The 16715-nt window shown below is 41.8% G+C and overlaps 2 protein-coding genes across 4 annotated transcripts; both read left to right on the top strand.

Moving 5' to 3' along the window:
* The first annotated feature begins 400 nt into the window (after positions 1-400).
* On the top strand, positions 401-8715 carry LOC306788750 (medium-chain specific acyl-CoA dehydrogenase, mitochondrial-like). Of its 3 annotated transcripts, XM_079284375.1 has the most exons (13): positions 401-565; positions 910-1035; positions 1724-1835; positions 3019-3116; positions 4196-4265; positions 4521-4621; positions 5623-5703; positions 6026-6156; positions 6404-6512; positions 6915-7055; positions 7446-7541; positions 7738-7986; positions 8080-8715. In XM_079284375.1, exons 1-13 carry the CDS (start codon positions 509-511, stop codon positions 8149-8151), a joined length of 1443 nt encoding a protein of 480 aa, XP_079140501.1. In that variant the 5' UTR covers positions 401-508; the 3' UTR covers positions 8152-8715. The 3 variants fall into 3 exon arrangements, with proteins under 3 accessions (XP_079140501.1, XP_079140502.1, XP_079140503.1); XM_079284376.1 differs by lacking the exons at positions 401-565; positions 910-1035 and adding an exon at positions 1176-1257; XM_079284377.1 differs by lacking the exons at positions 401-565; positions 910-1035; positions 1724-1835; positions 4196-4265 and having other exon boundaries at positions 3099-3116.
* Positions 8716-9924: 1209 nt separating this feature from the next.
* rabggtb (Rab geranylgeranyltransferase subunit beta) lies at positions 9925-14773 on the top strand. Its single transcript, XM_079285440.1, has 9 exons — positions 9925-9962; positions 10330-10437; positions 11109-11306; positions 11593-11698; positions 11951-12003; positions 12089-12199; positions 12544-12669; positions 12798-12947; positions 13279-14773. The coding sequence occupies exons 1-9, from the start codon at positions 9960-9962 to the stop codon at positions 13417-13419; spliced, it is 996 nt and encodes a 331-aa protein (XP_079141566.1). The 5' UTR covers positions 9925-9959; the 3' UTR covers positions 13420-14773.
* The last annotated feature ends 1942 nt before the right edge of the window (positions 14774-16715 follow it).

The following is a 16715-nucleotide window of genomic DNA, read 5'->3' as shown; positions in this document are numbered from 1 at the left end:
CTACGGAATTCAGTTGTAGCCCATGTTCAACACAAACGCATGCAAAAAAACGAACAAAAACTACAGTACCTTACTGTAGTGCATTTTTCAATTTGCATCACAAGGAATGTAAACGGCAGCAACAAAAACAATTCTCTGTCACGGTCACAAAGCAGGAAGTGAGGTGGGTTTTATTTGAGTACAGAAGGGAACAAGGAAGTAGATTACTTGGCAAAGAATGCTGCTATTGTGGAAGAAATATAAATTACCCTACAATACGGACTATCATAATAATACAAATCTAAAATCTAAATTACTGATAAGCGGATAATTTTCCAAACAGTAGAGGGCAGCAATACGCCGTGCCGCCTCTGGTCTGCCGAAACCAACGAGGAAGAAGAAGAAGCCTGATCATGCGAACACTTCCAGAATGGTAACTGGTGTCATGTTGTTAATGTTATAGTTAGTCAGTGTACTTTAAGATAACACGTTAAACGTCGACAAAGCGGTCGAGTTTGTCTTGTCCTGTATGAACTTTGACGGAGGTTTTGGCTGCAGACCTGGTTCGGAGTCTCATGCCGGTCAGGTGAGTCCACCTAAGTACTCGTGTCGTGCAACACAGTTTTCTTTCATCTATTTTTAAACAAAAGCAGCCACATCTGGAGATCTAACTTGTAGAAAGTGTGTGTGAAATTGCTGGTTCCCACATAAAAGTTATCAGACGTCACAAATGTGAGGCTGTGGGCGGGTCTTGTGGGACAGAGTTTGACTCATAACTTGAGAGACTGTCAATCCCCCGACACTAACAGAATGAAATGTTCACACCCTGAAAGGTGACTGGTGTTCCATTCGCACTCCTCTTGGGCTGTGACATGTGTGAAAGTCCTTCTCAAATATAATGTCGATGGTCTTTTCCCTTCTGTCTGTCAGATATACTGCTGCTCTGGCTTCCTGTCGCTCACCGGTCAGCTGCACCAGGTGAACGCTGACCTGCTGGGCTGGTGGCTCTGCGAGAGGCAGCTGCCCTCCGGAGGCCTCAATGGACGACCGGAGAAGGTTGGCGCTCTCCAGACGCTTTACTGGGAAATCAAATGCCTCCTCCATGTCATTTTCATCTGGGGGAAAAGTCATTTTCCGCATGACGAGGAACAACACGTGATCAATCTCGCTGCTGTGATTGGTTGACAGGCGCACATACGCTATGTAGGACAAAGGTCTCGTTTAAATCTGTGTAGACGGCTGGTGCAGTAGCGATACTTAACAATGCTCTTCAATAAGGTCCGTATCGTTAAAATAGCTTCAACTCACCACTATATATTCATAGTTTTAGTTATTGAATGGTTTTCGTCCCCCTGGCCTACATTTTTACATTACAGCTACATTTCTCGAGTCAATCTAGTGAAGGTTTTGCTAGCTAACTAACGTTACGTCACAGCCGTTAGCTTTCCATAACATTGTGTTCACACCATCTTTATCATAATACACATAAAGTAACGTCTGTGCCTCACATAGCTAACATTACAACAAGCAAAGTGTTTCGCTGAAATTACGGAAATGTGAAACTGGCTGCCTTAAAAATCTTAAAGCCCCAAAGCAGTTCAATGCACTGGTGAAAGACCTTGTCGTTGAAATGGCAATTGTCCAGTGCAAACTGGAGCTAGCTAATGTTTTACTAACTTCTTACTTAAACAGTGAAATGAGGCGTTTAAATGAGTGTGTTGCTTGTTTCTCTCTCCATGCCCAGGTGTTCAAAGCCGGTGTGCGGTCTGGGATCCGGCTGCAGAGATCCAGTTCTGCTGCTGCCGGCACTGAATCGTCTCACTCAGGCCAACCAGCAGCCACTGGCTACTCATTTGGTGAGTATAGGATGTAGGAACCTTTCCATAATTTCAAAGGATACCGTCACATTTAGTCATACCTGCTTTAAAACAATGCTCACTTACCCATATCTACAACTAAATAATGATTGGTCGCTGTAATCGTTCCTCCTGTCTGTGAATAGAGCCCTTCCTCAAGCGAGCGTGCACTGTCCTCATTCTGTGCAAAAATAAACTCAAGTTCATGCAGCTGCTTCAGCAGTCACAGACAAATTAAGGGCATATCAGTATCTTCCACAGTTAGGGGATTTAACCCAACAAAGACTATTTGTATTCATAAGTATATGTACTTTATTTTCCTTGAGGGAATTTTGTACTAAAAGACTGTAACTTTGGAAAATATGAACTTTATTTGACGAATTGAAGACTGCTGAAGCCCCTGGCTGAGGATTTTGTCCCCAATCATTTAAATGTTTGTTTGCCTAAGGAAGGGATTTCGTCATACCCAGTATGGAGTGAAGGAATGATTGTTTTAAATGGGCGAGTGAAGCCTTGCAAAGCTTTGGGGCTTTCTTTCTGTTTGTGCCGAAAAAGATTTGACGCTTTGGAGCTTTGAATTCGGTAAACATCTGGTGGTTTGTAGAACTTACAGCAGCCCTTCAAGATTGGAACTGAAACACTAATACATCTCTGTTTTGCATGTTTTTTGTTCCGGTGTGCTGCATTAAATGTCGATGATATTGTGCAATATGTTCCAGTAAAATAGTAAATAAATGTATCGTCCTAAAAGCCTTGATTTTAAATATTTTTATTGACTCCAAATATAAATCCACCTTTTTGGTGTAGTTTAGGCTCATAGGTTTTAACTTCATGGTTGATATTAATGTAACATTTCATATGAGTTGCAATGTGATAGAATTAGCATATTACTTTAATTACATTATTACTTGGTATCAGGTTATGTCTTTCTCGTGTGCCATATTTCTCAGTGACGTTCTTTTCTTGTCATTGTAACATAGTTCAGCTGCTAAACTTTCAAAACTGTCAAACTGACTAAATGCAGCTTCAGACGTCGTCAGTCACGTGGTATGCTTCACTTCACATGCGATCTGACACCATGTAATGAAACATCGGGTCTATTTGAAATAGAGTTTGGGGGAAAAAAAGTGTTCCTGTGTGGTGAAGTTGCTTATCATGTTCTTGCTGCTGCTTGGCCCAACAGAGCTGACTGATGAGCAAAAGGAGATCCAACAGCTGGCGAGGAAGTTTGCTCGTGAAGAGATCGTCCCTGTTGCAGCTGCTTATGACAGGAGTGGTGAAGTGAGTCTAGCACACAGATTAGGTGGCAGTTAGTGTATAATGCGTTCTGAAATACAGCTTGACTTGATAAGTTTACTGACATAAAGGCTTTGAAATGTTATCGTACTACGTATTTTCTGTCTTTATCAGTTAGTGATATGTGCATATGCCTCAATCTCCCCCAATAGGTCATAAGAAAAGTTCAGTATTACATAGCTTTTCAATGTTTATTTTTTAAATCTCCTTTTTCTTTCTTTTAGAGCAGGGGTGTCAAACTCATTTTCACTCTGGGGCCACATCAGCATCACGGTCGCCCTCAAAGGGCCGGTTGTAAATGTAAGACGGTGTAAATGTAACTACGGTACTCCTAACATAGTTAGTTTAGTTTCCCGGGATATCTGTGACTTCCACAACACGTACTTCCAGTTGTGTGATTTCTCCTCCGCCATTGTTTCCTGTTGCTGGTGCAAAATGCATTCTGGGATATTTGGCTGTCCCAAGTACAGACAAGTCACCTCCGATGCATCCCGGGTAAAATGGGCAGAGCGAGCCACATCCGGGCATTAGGGCCGTGCTTGGCTCGATGTGAACTTTGAATTGGAACAGTACTTGGGCTGAGACTGATGACGTTTCAGTACAGAGAAGTACGCATGTTGAGAAACTTGTTGGAAATCCTCTTTATGGGCTGTTGCATCTCCTGTCCACCTGTTGTGATAGTTTTAATGTCGGCACACAGACAACATGCCATCTCATCACTTCGACTTTCTATCTCATAATTTCGACCATGGGGATATTTTTATTTTCACATCTAACTTTAAATTTTTGTAAAAAAAAAAAAAAAAAAAAATATTATTATTATTTTTTTGCTGGCGGATTCGTGGGCCACATAAAATGACGTGGTGGGCCGGGTCCGGCCCGCGGGCCGTATGTTTGACACCCCTGTTTTAGAGGGTTTATAAAATGTGTTCTTACCTCTTAGCCTGTTGCTATGATGACAATTTCTCCCTAAATTGCATCTCAGACAAAACAAAAAGTTTGCGTAACTCTTAAACATCATGTATACGTAATTTTGCAGTATCCTATGCCCAATCATTTTACAGTATCCTATGCCCATCATCAAGAAAGCATGGGAGCTTGGTCTGATGAACAGTCACATTCCTCAGGACTATGGTATGTTACATTCTTGCGCGTTGTCTTTTTCAACATGGAAAATATTCAACTTTCGCACAACGCCGTCCTGTGTGCCCCCTTTGTGGGGGGCCACGCAGATCCTGAAACATCTAGTCTCGCATCAATTTAGTTCATAGATGATGACTTAAACAATAGCCACACGTAATACATATATTTAGAATTTGCTGTGTGAAATTGCATCACAGCCTTAGTGTCTTAATTAAAACCCTGTGATGTTTGTGTGTTTGCATTCAGGTGGACTGGGCTTGTCAATCTTTGATAACTGCCTCGTCACAGAAGAGTTGGCGTATGGCTGCACCGGAGTCCAGACTGCCATTGCTGCCTACTCTCTGGGAGTAAGTTGTCGTCTATCAGGGTTGCTAGCGTTTCATTTGCTTTTCACAAGTTTCTAAAGAAAAATTAAGTATTTTAAGATGTCCACCAGGAGTGATGCCTCCAGAAACCCCGTTCTTAATTGGACCTTGTTTTTTTTAAAAGTTCGGCGCTATTATCGGTACTACGGTAACATTTTACTCAATTTGCCGTCATCTGTGCTCGTTACTGTAAGTGCAATAAAACATTCGCAAGTAAATATTCAATTAGAGTAATTTAGCATCAAGCATAAACTTGCAGAACAATATTTTCTACGACTCTACCTGCTGTCCCATATTCAGCGCGGGTGTGTTTGAGCCACAGTGCAGTTCTTTGGCTGATAGACAATAGATGTGAACAAGCTGTAACGAAAGCTGACTGTACGTATGTACTACTTGTTTAGCCCAATCATCCATGTATCCTAAAAATGAGGCAAATTCTTGGAGATCCATCACTTCATAGAGGTGTCTGTGGTGAATGTCTCAAAACTATCCCCATTGTTCGATATTTCTTTAGTGATGTGGGGGAAATTATTCCCCCCCCCCCCCTGCTGATTCCCCATGCAAAGGAAGCACACATTTGCAAATTATAGGTCCACTCATCTGTGTTGAGTCTTTTATAATGTGGCTGTTTTTTAATCCACAAATGTCACAGTGTATACGGTACGATTAAAGTCACTTGTTGGGATCAAACATAACGTGCTCCATCAAACCTGTGCTGTGCATGCTGCTGCTGCTATGCAGTAGTGTTCAAAGCATCTTAGATTTCCATTGAGTCAGGGAGGACTGTCTTTTTAAGGTTGCTCACTGACCATGTTATTTCATTACACGGGGTCATGCATTGGGGTTAATAGCACCGTGTCTACTGAGGATTATAGATGTCATTTTCTACAGTCAATATTTCCAGCATGTGCATCAGGCATAACAGTGATCAATAACAGTGGTTGTAGCTCAGTTAATAAGTTATTTTTGTTTCTCCCACATAGCAAATGCCTGTTATTTTAGCTGGCAGTGAGGCACAGAAGGCTAAATACCTGGGCAGGATGACTGAGGAGCCTCTTATGTGTGTAAGTATTTAATAAATGGTGGAAATGAACAATGAGCACATTTACTCAAGGAGGTACTTTACTCGAGTATATCTTAATGATCTTGTTTACTTTCATCTAATACTTTTACCAAAGACTGCATTACAAGTTTAATGCCACCAAGACCAGTACTGTACGTTGTAATAGGCTTAATGTATTGTATACATATGATGTTTTACTTCCCTAGCATGCGTACTTGGTGTTTGAAATCCAGTTGTTTGCATCATGACGTGTTAAATAGTAGCGCTGCAGTCACTAGTAGAGGAATTGATTATTCACATGAGTCAACGACTATTTTCGGCAGGCCTACTGCGTGACGGAGCCGGGGGCGGGCTCTGATGTGGCCGGCCTCAAGACCCGAGCTGTGAAGATGGGCGACGAGTACGTTGTTAACGGGCAGAAGATGTGGATCACCAATGGCGGGAAAGCGAACTGGTGTGTACTCACTACCATTTCTCTTATTGTACTCTAACAATACATACTCGGTTATGTGTGAAATTCACCTGATAACCTTCATGAAGGAAGAATGCAGGACTTTTGTATTAGACTGCATTAGTTTTAGCCAGGTGTACCTAATAAACTGCACACTGAGTTTGTGTATCTACATATTCATAAAGGAAATGAATACATAAACATCTGTTCGTTGCGCTGAAGGTTATCTGAACCTCTTTTATGTTCCTAGGTACTTCCTCCTGGCTCGCACTAACGCAGATCCTAAATGTTCAACCGGCAAGGCTTTTACTGGCTTCATTGTGGATGCCGACACTCCAGGAATTCTAATCGGAAGAAAGGTACGATGAGGCTAAATAGTTTTGTCCTCTAACACATCAAGAGGTTTAGTATTAAGATCAGTATTGTTCTTGGAGGTTAGAAACATTGTAACAAAGGTGGGACTGTAGTTTCGTAAGCGTATGTATGTCGTTACACATGTTATTACAATAATAAAATGTGTGTAGGTAACAGTATAGATAGCTGCCATTTCACAATTGATTAGTAAAAAGTCACCTATCCACGAGATTCCAACAACACAGAGTGCATTATAAACACTCTACTTTCAGATTAGTGCTGTATAAATCATTATGAGATAGAATTGATGGGGAAACTGTGTGGGATGCTGCTTTCCAGTCAGGGTTGTCCAATAATGACCTCTGATGTGTGCACCACTAGATAACATGTTTATTTTGTGCTCGTAGGAGATGAACATGGGCCAGAGGTGCTCTGATACCAGAGGCATCACCTTTGAGGATGTGAGGATACCGAAGGAAAACGTCCTGATTGGAGAGGGATCTGGCTTCAAGATTGCCATGGGTACTTTTGATTACACCAGGCCACCGGTAAGTCTTCCATCTGTAACACCATGTATCTTATCCTAAGATGGCTAACTATAAAATAAGGATAAACTTTAGTCAACAGTGTCTTCTAGCAGCAGACAAGGCAACCTTTTGGATGTGTGTTGACATGTGAAAATGAGTTTAAACTGATGTGCGCCCATTTTTTTTCCATAAAAAATCTGTAAAATACGCCTAGTGCGCCTTTACATCGCATCTGACGTCACCAAATTAAAGGGCATTTCCCCTACATCTCCCAATATCTGATGTTCTATTGCTACAACCAAACTATTTCAGACTTTTAAACGTTGCAAATGAAACGCCCATGATTAATTGTATTGGTCACCATTGAAGATTTGTGTCTGTGATGTTACTAATGTAATTAATGCACTGCAGGTGGCAGCAGGAGCAACAGGCCTGGCACAGAGGGCCCTTGAAGAAGCTACCAATTACGCACTGCAGAGGAAGACCTTTGGCGTAGCTATTGCTGAGGTTTGTTTGCTTATTTCTTTTATCAGCAGAAAAACACGTGTTCCCTCACAGCCTTTTATATGCTGGTGTACCCCGCTATGAGTTCACTGAATTACAGAGTTGACTGTAGGTTGTATAGTGGCAATACTGTCATTACTGTAACTGTCATCACTGGTGACGAGTCACGTGTTTTTAAGTGCGTCTTCCTGTTTCACAGCACCAGGCCGTGGCCTTCCTCCTGGCTGAGATGGCCATGAAGGTGGAGCTGGCCAGGATGGCGTACCAGCGCTCTGCCTGGGAAGTGGACCAGGGCCGCAAAAACACCTACTACGCCTCCATCGCCAAAGCATTCGCTGGAGACATCGCCAATCAGGTGGCCTCTGATGCCGTTCAGGTATTCGGAGGCAACGGCTTCAACAGCGAATACCCGGTGGAGAAGCTGATGAGAGACGCCAAGATCTACCAGGTGGGTGGTGATGTCGTGCACCTGATCTCTGCTAACAGAGATGTGGTCAAAACTTAATTTTCTTGATGATTTTTTTTTGTATGTCCTTCGTAGATCTACGAGGGCACAGCTCAAATCCAAAGACTCATTATTGCCCGAGAGCACCTGGGAAGATACAGGAAATGAACACCTGACTCGTCCTCATTCAAATGTACAATGTGTTAACTTTAACTCTGCTTACATAGTTGTAAAATATTGTTTGGTTAGAAACAGTAAAGAATATTATATTTCTATGATTGTTTGCCTTATCAGCATTCAGACTTGCCGTTTTCAGAACATCAACCAGACCTATCGCATCTAGACAAAGGGTTTTCTGAATGCAGCTCAGAACGGTGGCCTTATTTAATGACTTGTTGAGTTGAGGATCACCACATTCAAGCAAAAGATCACATGACTGTGTCCTGTCAGGCTGCACCATCTGTAGATTGTAAATATTTGCTGCCAGGCACAAACATGGACATAAATCTGTTAAATTGTTGATATGTGATACAACAGTTTGGTGTCTGTTTGATGGGGAAATTGATGCTCATAAACTAAGCAGAACCAATTAAATCTACGTCTGTACAGATCTATTTCTCATCAGAATGTGTTAGAAACAACTGTGAAACAACTGTGCTGAACAACTGTAAAAATGCACGTGGTCTGATGTTTTGTGTCTGATTTAGAAAATAAAAACCTTTACAACAGTTATTTGTTCTAGATAGTGATTTGCATCTACCGTCTCCTGGTGAGATTACCGGAAGTCAAATGTATTTTATGTTAATTAACATAATCTCATGTTGCCTAAATTCGACCAATTATCTTCCATTACAGCCTCGTCTATATTCAAGGATCATTTATTGTCATTATGCAACACAGGGGTGTGCTACGGAATTCAGTTGTAGCCCATGTTCAACACAAACGCATGCAAAAAAACGAACAAAAACTATTGTACATTCCTGTAGTGCATTTTTCAATTTGCATCACAAGGAATGTAAACTGCAGCAACAAAAACAATTCTCTGGGCAGATAATATGGCTGACATCTTCACATTAGAATTTCAACAATAGGAAAAACATTGCGCATCAACTTTGACTGTTTGAGCACCAAGCAGCAGCAGCAGCATCATATAAACACAGTCCACCTCCTCTCGTCCCACCAGAGTCCTGCAGTCTGTCCTGCTGTCCTCCCGTCAAGTGCCTGCACTCATGCAACCGTGCCGTTTGTTTATAGCCTCATTTTTGCTTTTTACTTCCGCTGATTGCATTCACACTTGTGGTGCTCATTTGTGAAGATTATCCTGCTGAACAAAACATGTAAATATAATAAATGTGTGTTTGCTAAAGAGCTTATTTTCTGCGATAACCCAAAATCTCATTAGCTTTATGTCAAGGGGCGATGCTAACTGCCAGGCATCACAGGGCAGTCTATGGTTTCAACATTGCATCTTCCCCCCCCCCCCCCCCCCCCCCCTACTCAAAGGATCCAGAGTGGGAAAAATTAAGAGTTAAAAGGGACATAGAAAATCTGACCAGATGTCAGTATTCACACCAAAGATGCTGGCAATATTATGGGTACTTTGGTGGGTAAAGGACAATAAACAAGACAAGCTGCATAATTAATCTCAATAAGTGAACTCAAATCCAAGTCCTGATATACTGACACATATTTATCGACCAATATACAGAATTCACAAAGCAGGAAGTGAGGTGGGTTTTATTTGAGTACAGAAGGGAACAAGGAAGTAGATTACTTGGCAAAGAATGCTGCTATTGTGGAAGAAATAGAAATTACCCTACAATACGGACTATCATAATAATACAAATCTAAAATCTAAATGACTGATAAGCGGATCATTTTCCAAACAGTAGAGGGCAGCAATACGCCGTGCCGCCTCTGGTCTGCCGAAACCAACGAGGAAGAAGAAGAAGCCTGATCATGCGAACACTTCCAGAATGGTAACTGGTGTCATGTTGTTAATGTTATAGTTAGTCAGTGTACTTTAAGATAACACCATAGCCGAAGTAGATGGACATGTCCACTTGTCTCCATTCTGTCCAACGTTAGCGCCACAGTTGACCGTTATTGTGTGAAAGCAGCTAATCACAGTAAAGTCGCTAAAATGTAGCTAGCATCAGTGCTAGCATGTAGCTCGATGATAGCACAGTCTGAAAACAACTCGTCCTTTAGCTAACGTTACAATACCGGTTTAGTCAGTATCGGGTTTGACAGCGACAGTAGGGGGGTTGTAATTACATCAAATTGAAACAAGGCCAGTTAGAATTAGTTTTAATGTTTTAAATATGTTTATGTGTTTACTGTCAGGGTACCCAAGTGAAAGATGTCATCATTAAGCCTGACGCTCCCAGCACCCTGCTGCTGGACAAACATGCAGACTACATCGCTGCCTACGGCTCCAAAAAGGATGACTATGTGAGTAAACATCCATCCAATGGTGGTTATATTTGGGATTTTCTCAACTTTCTACTTACTTCAGTGTACTTTTGCTCTGGGAATGTTTTCATTGTTTGGGGTTGGTGAGACAACTGCAGCGAAATTGCGAAACAAAAGTCCAATGTTGCTCTCTTCTGTTATGTTCTCTTAAGTCATGCTTACAAAATTATATTGACAAAGTAAGTCTGTTTTCCAACACCACCACTCGTTTTTTATTATAACAAAACAATCCAAGGTAATGCATAGTGGTTAGATGACAGATGTTACCTCGTAAGTCTGTATTAGCAGTGGAATTAAACTTTATCGGTGTAAGTAAAGAAGCAATAGGCCATTTTCTCTCGTTAACAAACTTTAAAAGTACATTTTCTTTTATGCTATCTGTGTTAACAGAAACTGTTTTACACTTTAGATATTTGTAGGATACAGCTCCTGCAATATTTATTTCCAGGCTGTAGATTTAATTCAGTTTTCTGCACATAAACCCTGTCTATGTTGTACACATGGGCTTTTACTCTGTTAATCATACAAAATTCAGGAATTTGCTTCACAAACCTCTACTGAATAAACAAGGGGAAACCCTGTTTCCATCGGCTGTACAGTAACAACGTCCTGCTCTCCTGTTCGTTCACGTCCTGTTTGTGGTTCTCCAGGAGTACACGCTGTCCGAGTACCTGAGGATGAGCGGCATCTACTGGGGGCTGACTGTGATGGACCTGATGGGGCAGCTGCCCCGGATGAACCGGCAGGAGATCATAGACTTCATCAAAGCCTGTCAGCACGAGTGTGGAGGCGTCAGCGCCAGCATCGGACACGACCCCCACCTGCTCTACACCCTCAGCGCCGTCCAGGTGACTCCATGAAATCTGACTGATTGACGGACTTGTTCTTGTTTTCTCATCAACATTCATGCCGCGAGAGGTCCGACTGGTTGCCAACTCGAAAGACAAGAATACTTTGCTGTGATTTGAGCTGAAGCAGCCTCATTATCTGTTGTTTTTTAAGATTGTTAAAGTGATATTTTTATTGAACTCCCAGCAAAACTTCTCAATTCGTCTGTTATCTTCCGTTTTGTCTTAACTAGTTTTTGACTTTTTATTTTTGGTTGAATCATTTTGTTGTTGTTTTCTTCCTCAGATCCTTTGCTTGTATGACAATGTGGATGCGCTTGATGTGGACAAAGTGGTGGAGTACATTAAAGGGCTGCAGCAGGAAGACGGCTCATTTGCAGGAGACAAATGGGGTGAGCACTCCTCAAATGGGGAAAAAAAGGAGCGAATGAAAAGCACACAAGATTTTTAGTTTTCACACGTTGACTTCTTTTCAAATATATTTGTCCAAATATACACGACTTAAATAATTGCTGTCATGTTGGGCTTGCAGCTGAAATCTCAGTAAAACAATAAAGTAGTTCTCATTTATTTAGATGATAGTTTGCTTTAAATATAGTATTTAAATACTAGTATAATGTTATTACAATGCTTTGTTTTTACAGGAGAAATAGACACAAGATTTTCCTTCTGTGCTGTTGCTACGCTTGCACTACTGGTATGTATGTCAAGTATTTCTCTTTTCTCAACACTGTCACACTATGTAATCTGAAGATGACTCTCGGCCCTCTCCTTCTTCCAAGGGCAAGATGGACTCAATAAACGTCGACAAAGCGGTCGAGTTTGTCTTGTCCTGTATGAACTTTGACGGAGGTTTTGGCTGCAGACCTGGTTCGGAGTCTCATGCCGGTCAGGTGAGTCCACCTAACTACTCGTGTCGTGCAACACAGTTGTCTTTCATCTATTTTTAAACAAAAGCAGCCACATCTGGAGATCTAACTTGTAGAAAGTGTGTGTGAAATTGCTGGTTCCCACATAAAAGTTATCAGACGTCACAAATGTGAGGCTGTGGGCGGGTCTTGTGGGACAGAGTTTGACTCATAACTTGAGAGACTGTCAATCCCCCGACACTAACAGAATGAAATGTTCACACCCTGAAAGGTGACTGGTGTTCCATTCGCACTCCTCTTGGGCTGTGACATGTGTGAAAGTCCTTCTCAAATATAATGTCGATGGTCTTTTCCCTTCTGTCTGTCAGATATACTGCTGCTCTGGCTTCCTGTCGCTCACCGGTCAGCTGCACCAGGTGAACGCTGACCTGCTGGGCTGGTGGCTCTGCGAGAGGCAGCTGCCGTCCGGAGGCCTCAATGGACGACCGGAGAAGGTTGGCGCTCTCCAGACGCTTTACTGGGAAATCAAATGCCTCCTCCATGTCATTTTTAAACTTTTATCAAATCAGAATAATTCCGGAAGTATCTGCTACTCTGCTAATTCGTATTTCTTCTTGTTCAGCTTCCAGATGTGTGCTACTCGTGGTGGGTTTTAGCGTCGCTGAAAATCATTGGTAGGATCCACTGGATCGACAAGGCCAAGCTGCGATCCTTTATTCTAGCTTGTCAAGATGAGGAGACCGGAGGTTTTGCCGACAGACCGGGGGACATGGTGAGCCGCCAAACACGACTAACTCCTGCGTGCTGCAACGGAAATGGGAAACGTATTTGACACGTCTTTTCATAAAAATCCTGTCTCCTCTTTCATCTCACGTAAGCGTTGTCTGCACCTCCATGATCCTTTGTCGCTCTGTCTCATATGAGTTGTGAGATGAAAGCTATCTTGCAGCAGATTCACAGGGAATTTATGAAGTACGAGGAGGTTTTAGATCAGATTAGACACGACTAGATAGAACTTTATTGCCAGATAATGGAGGAGGACATGCAGCTCCTCTTTGTATTTGTATCCGTGGTTGTTATTGAGGCTCCCTCCTTCTCTGCAGGTGGATCCTTTCCACACTCTGTTCGGAGTGGCAGGGCTCTCCCTCCTCGGAGACGAACAGATCAAGCCAGTTAATCCCGTCCTCTGCATGCCCAAGGATGTCCTTCAGAGGATCGACCTGCAGCCTGACCTCCTCAGCTAGCCCTCTGTCATCACCATCCCACACACACACACACACACACACACTCTCATACACAGCTGCCTTGCTGAACAACCCCACTACCACGGCTGGATGTCGAGAGCAGAGAGAGAGAGGAGCGCCGCACATCTTAGTGTTAGCTGAAGTCTACGGACACATTCTAGATGCAGGGTTTGGTCTGTGCTCACTCAGGACAAAGAGTCGGGCGCACTTCTGACTCGCTTCCTCCGAGTGTGTCTTTACACCCTCAGCCACTCGTTATGTTATCACGTCACTTTTGTTGGTTTTACTGCAAGAGATGTTTTGAAGTGTGACCATCTTTACAAAAACCTGACATTCATTAGACAACATTACTTAACCTTTTGACTTACTCACCGTGTCAAGCAAGTTTGGGGAAAACACGTGACTGTTGGCAAACTGTTTTGTAAGTCTTTATTGCTCTTATCAGATTGGTGGGATTCTTTTTTTAATTGTTATTGGTCAGAAGACAGAATTTGCTGTGTTTTTCATGTGCGCGAATGACAAAGGAATATTCTGAGTGTGGATTGAAACAGATGTGTGGAACAGACAAGCATGAGCATGTTTGCTCTGTAATTTCAATGTTTTTTGGGCCTAAGACACGTGACTGGTTTTAAGACACCACATCTTTTGGTTTTGTTGGCGAGTTTTGCCTTTTTCACGCACTGACTGTTTTCAAATAGAATAACTTCCCTGTTTGGAAAGTGAGCATGTGAAGGGCGAGCTTTCCTCGTCCTGTTGAAGCTAGAGCCGTCATACCACTGTGCTAAAGGGTTAGAACTGGAGATGCAACACATGACTTGTTGCAAACAAAGAGTTTTGTTAAAATTACGTTTACAGTCCAGGCAGAAACTGTTTTTAGCAGGAATTGGTTTAAGGGGCGGTGTTTTTGTTTGTGAGACCCAGAGATGAAACACATGGCGGCGGCGTCTCTTGTCAAGTATATTTAACGTCTTATCCACAGTCTCAGCTACACTATTTATTTAAATCCCTGTTAAGGGTTGAGATCCCCCCCCACCCAGCCCCAAACTAAGTGTAAAAAGTCCTGAAATATTTCCAGTCTTACGTTTTGATTCTCAAGCGTTGTTTTAGCTATACTAATTTGGTTATAACTGTTTTTTTCTTCCAGGAATAACTGACCTTTATAATGCTGCACTCTTGTCTTACTGATTGTTGTTGGATAACTGTTCATGCCATTATAATGGAAGGTAAATAAATCACATGTTAACTCGATTAGTTCTCAGTTCTTATCCAAAAAGCTGCTTCCTGTTGCCAACTCTGTGTGTATATTAATGTAACTTATTTGTTATCTTGGTTAGTAATAAATATTTGATTTCGACCTCAACAGTGATTCTATTTTTTGGGGGGTTTTTTTTGCAATAAAATGAGATTGGAGCCTTTTTAGGAAGCGGATGCCCGCGCCTCAATTTATTCATGAATTTATCTGGTGAAGAAAAATGATGGAATCTAAGCCAGTTCGTTTGGGTCAGTGGCTATCACCAGACCACTCACTGAAATCACTGATGAATCTTGTTGGACACAAAAAAGTGCTCGAGTACTGGATTAAACAGTTTGTAAAATGCTTGTCTTTTGTTGCTGAGAAATGGCGACTGTAAACATTGCCTGGATTAAAAATACAATCAGGTTCTTAACTTTGATACAACTACGTGATGGTGCGGATCAATCTGTGAGTATGGAAATACCTGAGAGGGTTTCTGTTGTAACATTCTATGGTTGTAACACTTATGAGTCAAGTACCTGCTGGCAGCAGGAAAAAAGGCTGCTTTCACACTGAGTAATGTAGAAATTAATATAATTCTGTTTTAATGCGCGCCTTGGTTTACATATGTTATTTACCATTGTACAATTTAAGGCCAGCCACTGATATAATCGTTTTAAATGGTGTTTTAATTGTGCTTCTGTGCTGCAACATCAAGTACACGACACTGTGTGTGTGTGTGTGTGTGTGTGTGTGTATGTGTGTGTGTGTGTGTTTTTTGTTTGTGAGAGAGAGATCGGTGCAGTGGACAATTTGAATACAATATTTAAACTGTTCTGATGCTTTTTAGATGATGCTTTTGTGTCGTCCCATGGAGGGATTCTTTCTGTATAATCCATTTGAATTCGCCCTCTGTGTGTCTGGTTGAGTAGATGCCACTAGATGGCAGCCTACTCTTTCTAAATACATTTATTTTGATGTGTTATTTTCACATCAATGATCCTGGTAAAAAAAAAAAACAACTCCGCAGATTATGGGTTGTTTGTGATGTGATGGCAAGCAAAAATGTAATTGCAGGTTTAAGTCTCTGAAATAAATGCAGCTTATAAAAAACCAATGCAGGGAGATGTAAACAGCAAAGCTCTTTCACATTTCCTCATGCAGTTTACAGCCTACATCTCATCCACACGGAGGCTGTAGTCATGATGCTGGCACCCCAGAAATGCCACAGCTGATACTGTATGAGGAATTATGTTTCATAGCCGTGGCAGATTGTAATAATGGAGCGTAACGATTGATGCACGCCTGAGAAATTAGAGCAGATAAATCTTTCTTCCATGTTTTCTTCCTTGTGGTATCGACAATGACTGCTCCTGCAATGTACAGCCTGATAAGAAAATTACACTTTACCTGGAACAACAATGACTAACAATGACTTTCTATGATAATTAATGAATACACGTTTGAATGGGGTTGTGGGTAGTGAGGATGAGACTTGTTGTGGTTGTTTTGCATGTCTTTGTTGTTTTAATTGACTTTCCAAAAACACACCTCCTACAGAGTCTGCGGTCCAGGGTCCACCCAGGTTGGTCGTTTTTCATCTCTTTGTAATTGAAATTGCCGTCTCTTGTTGTTGTTTTCCATCTTTGTAGTTGTTTTGCATCCATTTTTGGTCATTTTGCATCTTGTTGTAGACATTTCGTCTGTCTGCGGTCGTTTTGTATCTTTGTAGTTGATCTCTGTCGATTTTAATCTTGTAGATATTTTGTGTCTCTTTGTGGTTGTTTACAGGGCCCATGCCACTCTTCTCTGGTCCTCCTGTCCCTGCTACATGCATGTTCCATCAAGTGATATTCTCAGTGCAGCTCCGAACTGCAAAAAAATATGACAAAAGAAATTGCCAGCCTTGTGAGTTTTCTATTTCTTCCTGTATTTGTATCGGCTATGGGGGAGCAGTAATCTGTGCCCCCCTGGTGTCTGGGCAGAGACAAACATGCTGGTTGTGCTACTGAGAAACCCCACCGGCTCTCATTAGTGAGGACGAGAAAGACAGAAGGTGTGA

The sequence above is a fragment of the Melanostigma gelatinosum genome, assembly GCF_949748355.1.
Source record: "Melanostigma gelatinosum genome assembly, chromosome: 15".
Classification (NCBI taxonomy): Eukaryota; Metazoa; Chordata; class Actinopteri; order Perciformes; family Zoarcidae; genus Melanostigma; species Melanostigma gelatinosum.
This window is presented reverse-complemented; position numbering and strand designations above follow the sequence as displayed.

What these genes read in the sequence shown, in the direction of transcription:
- LOC306788750 (XM_079284375.1), top strand. Translation starts at nt 509, where the DNA reads ATGAACTTTGACGGAGGTTTTGGCTGCAGACCTGGTTCGGAGTCTCAT. An exon ending in AGCCACTGGCTACTCATTTG is followed by an intron (nt 1,836 to 3,018) that starts GTGAGTATAGGA and finishes TTGGCCCAACAG; the next exon opens with AGCTGACTGATGAGCAAAAG. An exon ending in AATGGCGGGAAAGCGAACTG is followed by an intron (nt 6,157 to 6,403) that starts GTGTGTACTCAC and finishes TTATGTTCCTAG; the next exon opens with GTACTTCCTCCTGGCTCGCA.
- rabggtb (XM_079285440.1), top strand. An exon ending in ATTTGCAGGAGACAAATGGG is followed by an intron (nt 11,699 to 11,950) that starts GTGAGCACTCCT and finishes TTGTTTTTACAG; the next exon opens with GAGAAATAGACACAAGATTT. An exon ending in CCGACAGACCGGGGGACATG is followed by an intron (nt 12,948 to 13,278) that starts GTGAGCCGCCAA and finishes CCTTCTCTGCAG; the next exon opens with GTGGATCCTTTCCACACTCT.